Raw genomic sequence first — 7,958 nt, 5'->3', positions numbered from 1 at the left:
TATTTTTTTAAGCTCTACAAAATAGTTTGGAAAGAAATTGCAAAAATTTAAGTTTTTTGGGTCAAAAATGGGAAAAACCCATTTTTACCCCATAAAAGCCCCCATAAACCCCCGTTCCCATGGTCCGATCATGCTGGTTTGCGAACTCGTTCGAATAAACGTAGGTTTACACGTTTGTACCAAATTTGATCAAAATCGGATCATTATTGCTCGAGTTATTGCGCTAACGGACATATATATATATATATATTTATATATTTATATATGTATTTGAACGGATGCTATTTTTGGCCTCTAGGGACCTCAAAACGAAAAAAAAATCTGTCGCGGGTCGCACGATTTTTATTTCAGCTGCAGTTTTTTAATACGGACAAAATGAGAGTTTAAAAATTATAAATTAAAAAAAATTATTGTAGGCCTAAAACTAAAAAAAATATATAGTTAATTTTTTAATTAAACTGTCATAACCTAACCTAACTAACCAAACTTGCTGATAATGACAAAATTGAATGAAGGTTTACTAATAGAAAAAATAATTCTGTTCATAAAATAAAACTATAAATGCCTCAATTAAATTTTATATTTTTTAATTATAAAATTAAACTGTGATAACCTAACCAAACTTGCTGATAATGAAAAATTTGAATGAAGGTTTACTAATCGAAAAAAGTTTTGTTTATAAAATAAAACTATAAATAGCTCAAATTCAATTTTATAAGGTTTTAATTATAAAATTTAACTGTTATAACCTAACAAAACTAACCAAACTTGCTGATAATGCAAAAATCTTAGACAAAAAGTTTGTGCCCCCGATGGGTTTTGAACCTGGTACCATAAATTTCGAAGCCCGGCATGCTATCCACTACACCACCGTGGCCGATGGCTTCATTCCGTTTCATTGCGCTAATGGTGTTCCCTCAGCCAATAGAATGCTCTCATTTTATTCTTATTAAAATAACTGCAGCTGAAATAAAAATTGTGCTCCCGGCACCAGGTCTTACCATGAGTACTACGGTAATAGCTTATTCCCTATATGGGAAATTCGCTAAAACAGTATGAGTATATAAATATAAAATGTAAAGTGTAGTATAGAGCATACAATCGCAATACATCTGGCAATGTTAGTCAAAGACGAATATTACAAGTATGAATTATCACCTATACAATATATGTCATAATATATAGATAGTGACTTTAAAATTTTATCATATATCAAACACATGATTTCTAGGTTGGTACAGATGCTAAGCTGTCGAACTGACTGGTCTGCCTGCTGCCTCTCACTGGCCACTCAGCACTCACTCACCCAATCCCACCCCACCCGACGACAGTCGACACTTGACAGACAATCGACATCATCATCATCATTCTCGCTGGCTTGCTATGTTTTCATGATGAGTGGGTCAATGTGTAAGTTGTTGGTTTAGATATGTTTCTTCCGTTTCAAGTCGATAAAGTTTCAATCGTTGGTAATTTCAAGATTAAGAGTCTTTAAACGTATACATTTATAATATTGTTGCCTTATTATGTCAGGTCAACATTTTATCTCAAGGAACAATTTTTATAGACAGGATTTACTGACTCAGGTATCATCTACTTGTTAGAAATCGTAAATTTTCATGGACGTTGGAAAGAATAGGCCCAGCAGGGCCAGATCTCGTCTTTATTCATTATCTGTAAGGTCAGGGCTAACTCTAACTATGGAAGAAAGTAAGTGGAACAAATCAGTGGATGAAACTGGTCAGAGAAGATACTCTGACTCAGAGGAGACCCCAAACAAACCTGTGAAGCCTACAGGTAAAGCAGGTATGTCACCATTACATTTTTACTAGGCTATTTTATACTAAGTTCTAATTGTCAATAATAATAGGAAACCTTACTCTAAGATCCATCACTTTTAGCTCACTAGTTGAATTCACCTTATTCATTGAGCCCCAAAGGTAGGATACGTAAGCCATCAATAGAGACATAGACCCTAATCAACCTTTTTTTACAATTAGATATTCATCACCTTACGGTAACTTATAATATCGTACGTAACCCAACTAATGCCATAACGTATTTGTAAACAACTTCAACGTTTTAGACCAGTACCCGCAATTCCCTGTAACAATAATTGACTATTATTGATGGAGCGGGAGCGCGTCAAGGTACTACCGCAACAAGGAACCACCCTGAAAACCCGCCACCAAAAAGAAGTACCTAGCCTAGATGAGGTGGATGTTTCTCGGTGACAACTACTTGGTTTACGTGGTGGTTCATGGATGGGGTGGTATCTAGACAGAAGCGTGCACGATAATCCAACACCTTGGATAAATGTGTGGTAGCGGTTGTCGTGATGGCACATTGTCGCAGTGGTAGGCCTACCTTAGACGGGAGAGCATGCACAACAACTCACCATCGGGAATAAATTTGTGACAGCATTTTTTCGTTCGGCTCATTAACGGCGACCCCATGGCACAATAATCCAATGATAAAAGTAGTGTCCCGTTTTAGAATCAAAGGCGACGTCTATTAAATTTCGAGTTGCTGATAGAATTAGTGAATTTACGCAGATACAGTGCTTATTTCTTTTGAAAACACACTTCTTAATGATGTCAAATTGATAAGCCAAGTTATTGTAACCTATAGCATGTTTTATGGCACCAAAAGGAGACAGTAACAAATATCTAGGTTAAATAGGTACATGTAAATTTGCTTTATAATCATCAACATTCTGGGCAACTACTGGAGATATTTCTTAGACTACCTAATTCTAGGCTGTCTCGACAAGGAGGGACTAATCAACTTACTTTTTGTAAATTGGCATCTTAGCCAATTAGCCAATAGGAGTTAGCCAATTCCCAAAATTTCTTGTAGTTTACACTGTTGTATGTTATCTTTTTCTCCTTTATATGGAGGGAGTGGGGGTGATTTTCTTTTATCTATCAACACAATTCGGACTCCTGTCTCAGACCCACCTCAATAGCGACTCACGGGAGCATGACTTATGGCTATAATTTACATGTAATTGTTATGCACAAACTTGTACAGTTTGTGCTGTAATTTTTTTAGATAAATCTTAAATTTGCATTACAAATTTCTAAAAAACCCAACAACTACAAGATTATTTAGACATGAGAGAATATGGATCACAGACACCTTAAGTCAAATCGATATGTACTAAAGACAAGTTAAGTAAAGCCGCATGTCGAGAACCGTATGATGATAATCATATTATCAGAATTATAGACAAAACTTATAAGCATTCTATCATAAAGAGCTAAAAGTGACTTTCAGGCCATAGGGAAAGACTCAACCAGTACAATCCTAATGCTAAATTATTTTGGGAGTGATCAATGATATAGCTGGCAGGTCACGTAGCCTAATAAATATTTGTTTACAATTAATAAATTAATTCCTGATGCGCTTGATCATACACAAGCCATGATTACAAATGTCATCCTGGTTGGTATTAAATGAAATTTTAGCAATTTTGGTTTAATCTAATATAGGAGGCCTACAGTAAAGGGAAAATATCTTGAAAAGCTTTCTAAGCATCTTGCAGAATCTTTACCGGTTATGAAATGTAACTGATTTTTTGGGTCGCTGCAAATTTGAGGCTTTTGGAGTTCGCTAGGCCTACCTGTGTGTGTTTATTCTGAGGGGTCAAATTTCCTGAAATTTGTGTATTGATATTGTGAAACTCCCAGTTCATCAGTAGGGTTATCTTCTATTTTAAGAATCTTGGTTCTTTACAAATCAGGCCCTATTATTTCTAACAAATTTTCTGTCACAGTCGCAACTTGATTTTTTAGATTTTCCTTCTTAACTAGGCCTACAGTAAAAGCTGAGTCTGCCTCATAATAATTTTTGGCTATTTAATTCACAAGTACCCAATGCCGGGTCTGTCATAATCTCTATTTTTGTAAGAAATGGTACAGTATGGTGCAGGAAAAACGGGTTAAGCAGTTTGACTCGTGCAATACTCCGACTGTGGAGCTAGTAGGCAGACATGAATGATGAATCCTAATGAAACAGCTGATTCTGTAACAAAGCTACACAGATCATATCACACTATTCTACACTCACCCTTCACTCACATTTGGGTTAAAATACACACCTGGGCGTCCTCATCTTAATTGATTTTGGTAATAAAAAAATAATAGTGACACTTGGCCTTGTTGCCATCGGCCACTCATACCATTTCAGTAGACTTAGTGGTTTAGGCATAACGACATCAAGGTTAGGCATTGTGTGCGCATATATTTCCAAAACAACAAGTAGGCCTAGTAATAGCGATGCTAGGAGATTTTTGCCAGCGTCTTTTTATTCCCTGCAACAACTCTGTTCCTAGTGCGAACACAGTTGTTGTACGGAATAGAACGCCACAGTCAAAAATCTTCTTGCTTAAGGCCCATTTTGCTTGGAGCAACTGTAGTTAGCTGAGTACTAGCGCTCACAATATAGTGAATTGAGTGCGGGATGCAACCTTGTAAAGTATCTCCTCAGTGAGGAGTTAGAAGACGAGGCTCTACTTGCCCCTAGTGGAAGTATTAATAGACGATCGATAAAAAAATATAGGTAGTGATAAGTGGTGCGATTTGGGGCGGACACATATCACTAGTTAGGAGATAAACAGAAAGCTGTAGTGATATCGATGAAATAAAAAAAAAACAAATTATTTATATCAATAAAAAAATATAGTGATATCAATAAGAGTACATGAATGTCGGAAAATTAAACCTGGAGTCTAAAAAAATATTTATTCATACAAAAAAACTGATACAGTAGGCCTATTAACTCTACACTACGTAAATAACATTTAGTCAACTTGGAACATTCAAGCATTTATATATAAATTTGAATGGACGAGGGTTACCTAAAAAAATGAATACACAACCATTTGCGCAATGACAATGCAAAGTTTGCTGGAAAGAGTCGTCTGTTTCTCCTACAATTCAATGTAAAAAATGAAATGAATGTGTAAGGAAATATAACCAAAACAGTAGGCCTACAATCGTAACAGCACATGAATAGAAAAATTAATGTGAACAAAAAAAAAATTATGGTTATTTTAACTCCTATTATAATTGTGCCTACTGAGTGAACTGAACTGTTTTGAGGTTCTGCGCATGTGTCGGTGCGCATCAGTCACGGCGCGATTATCGCAAGACTGGTACCCAGGGCAGTGGTCCGCGACTGTAGCTAGCGACACTTGCGACAGTCGCTCTAAGCAAAACATGACAACGCAAACTCCGTCAGAACAGTGCCCGGCTACTATCGCGGGGTGATTATCGCTACGCGACTATTGCTGCAAAGTAGGCCTTTATCAATCACTAACTTGTTGTTTTGGAAATATGTACACACTGCACAACCTTAATGTTGTCCAGTTTTGATCATGAAGTCTACTAAAATGGTATGAGTGACCGATGACAACAAGTCCAAAAGTGTCTGTCCACCACCTCCACAGCTGGTGTACTACACAAGTCAGACTGCTTTGAATCCCCCTGCTGCACCCTGTATTATTTGGTAATTTTTATGTACTTTCATATGTAGATTTCCTGGTATATAGGCCTAAACTGGGGTAGATGTTTTAACTTATAGATAAATCTACTGATCTCTTTTCCAGATGTTTCTAATTTGATTTTGATGAGAAATTCTACCTTGGGCCAGTCTGCACCCTCTCTCTCAAACTGCATGGTAAGTAAGATGTTGGTTTGTGCACTTCCTAACAACAACTGTTATCGTCCTCCCTGTTTATTTAACTTTTTATTAGAAATTGACTCCATAAACACACTCCAATCATTGAGTAGTCTGTGAGTAAGCCCTTAGCCTATTTAGTTGGTTTATTTTTATATTTTTGAAATCTTGGGTGATTGTGTGTGCTTGGAAGTAGGCTCCTAAATGATTTGGTTTTAACCTGTACAAATTGTTCATAAAGAAATTGCAAAGTTTTTTGTCTTGAAGTCCCTAGAGCCAAAAACACCATCCGTTCAAATTAATTTATATTGATGTGTATGTGAGCTCGATAACTTGAGTAAAAATCATCTGACATTGATCGGGCATAAATTTGGTTCAAATGTGTAAACCTATGTTTATTTGAACGACTTCACAAGCCCAGATGATGGGGCTATGAGAACAGTGTTTTGTAGGGGTTGAAATAGGGGGTTTCCCATTATGACCTTCAAAACAAAAAACTTTGCAATTTCTTTATGAACTATTTTGTAGAGGTTAAAAACAAATCATTTAGTATATATATTAAGGTGTTGTTGTATGCTAAATGGTTAAGGAGAAAAGTTCAAACAACTTTACATTAAAAATTCTCATGTTATTCTAATGGAGAAGAAGTAAACTAGTTTTCCTGTTTAGAGATATACAGTAGTTTGAACAAATTTGGAAAACTTCTTTTCATTCATGAGCTATCAACATTTCACTAAAAAAAAACTTTATTACCTTCCCTGTAGCAGTAAACCTAAGTACTCGTTGAACTTAATGTCATTTAAATACTGAATAGATATGGAAAACTTAAAAGGAAATATTTTAGAGAAAATCTAATCAGGCAAATGGAAATTCACTTAGTCTGCAGGTTTGCTGTGGCGGGGTATTTTAACAATATCCAGTGTACCTGTATGCTCCATAATAACCTTTCCCAAGTTGCGTGCAATTTAGAAAATGCATGTGGTACTTAAATGTACAAAACTTTAATGGGTTTGGACCGCTTTCCCTTAAAAGTGTTTGACTTCTTTACAAAAATGCCACTGGCGTAGATACGAAAAAATAAAAATAACTTCCTTAGTGAGGAACACTAAGAATTTGTTTAGATTTTAACAGTGGACCATTGATTAATAATTATTAATATTTTTTACCTCAAGTAAGTTTACATCTAAAAATCTAATCACTTTGATTTCTACAAATACTGTATTACCACGGTATACCATTATGAAATGAAACTAGATTACTCTAAACTCATCTTGATGGTAAATTTCTATATTTATTTGTGAAAATTCTGGAAAAAAACTAAAAGTACATAATATATAGTTACATACATAAGTATAGTTGAGAATTCATTCAGTTTTAGCACAACAAACAAATCATCCAATCAAATTCACTTACAATGGTCAGCTTTCTTGAGAACAGATGAACCTTCATACACTATCAGACTTTCCACATTTAACAATATGAGCACAGTTCAATATGTCCTTATATGAGTCAGCTTCGATCAATCGATATTGTTACAAGATTTCCTCATTCAATTTTGAATTCCACATTATTAAACATAAAATGTTCAGCAAAAAATGTACGTGTTCACAACTAAATTTAAATTATAATGTTTATAATGTCTAGCAAAGAGAAAGCTATACAAAAGTGTGAACAAATAACTAGTAAAAATTCATAGGGAAATTCAAATCATAGCATAGCTTTATTAAAAGGGTTAAATAGAAATTAAATTATCTTTCACTTTTTAAGTGACCTATTTTAAAATTTTATTTTGATTTAGTTACTTAATGTGATATATTTTTCATTTTTATTGATTTAGTTAAGTGAGCCCAAACAGATGTGCAGGATTTGAAAATTGTCGTTTATTTTCAACATAAATTCGTAAGTTAAAAATATTAATTTCATTAATTCATCCCTTGCTAAAATTGAGGTTTTTGCAGTTTTATAAATTATCTTTTCGTAAAATAAAATCAGCATTGTGCATAGACACGTTTTTGCAGCATAAAATCAATCTTAGTTTATTTTTTCTTTATTGACCGATTTGAAAATTTAGGTCAGTAAACGAGCCCAAAGAGAGGTGTACGTCTGAAAAATGCAGTTTATTTGCCAAGATAAGAGGTGGGGAAATGCACCAAGTTGATGTGATGCCAAGGTTCAGATTTGTTGGCCCGCTAAGGCAAACCTGTGTACTCTTTCACAAGTTACTAACATTTGTTCATTTTTGGATTTACAATTCACCCTGTTGGAATGTCTATAGT

The 7,958-nt window shown here is 34.8% G+C and overlaps 1 protein-coding gene across 2 annotated transcripts in view; it reads left to right on the top strand.

The window, feature by feature from the left end:
* The first annotated feature begins 1,301 nt into the window (after positions 1 to 1,301).
* The window catches only part of LOC128999175 (microtubule-associated serine/threonine-protein kinase 3-like), a 54,652-nt gene continuing 47,995 nt past the window's right edge, over positions 1,302 to 7,958 (top strand). For both annotated transcript variants that reach the window (XM_054425574.1, XM_054425573.1), the window contains exons 1-2: positions 1,302 to 1,806; positions 5,612 to 5,682. In XM_054425574.1, the coding sequence (XP_054281549.1) occupies positions 1,620 to 1,806; positions 5,612 to 5,682 (258 nt within the window). In that variant the 5' untranslated portion in view covers positions 1,302 to 1,619. The remainder of the gene's footprint in view (positions 1,807 to 5,611; positions 5,683 to 7,958) is intronic.

The sequence above is a fragment of the Macrosteles quadrilineatus genome, unplaced genomic scaffold (genome assembly GCF_028750875.1).
Source record: "Macrosteles quadrilineatus isolate MER2022 unplaced genomic scaffold, UCM_ALF_1.0 Scaffold_7__1_contigs__length_78375512, whole genome shotgun sequence".
Taxonomy (NCBI): domain Eukaryota; kingdom Metazoa; phylum Arthropoda; class Insecta; order Hemiptera; family Cicadellidae; genus Macrosteles; species Macrosteles quadrilineatus.
The sequence above is the reverse complement of the archived record's forward strand: the minus strand, read 5'-3'. Positions and strand labels throughout refer to the sequence as shown.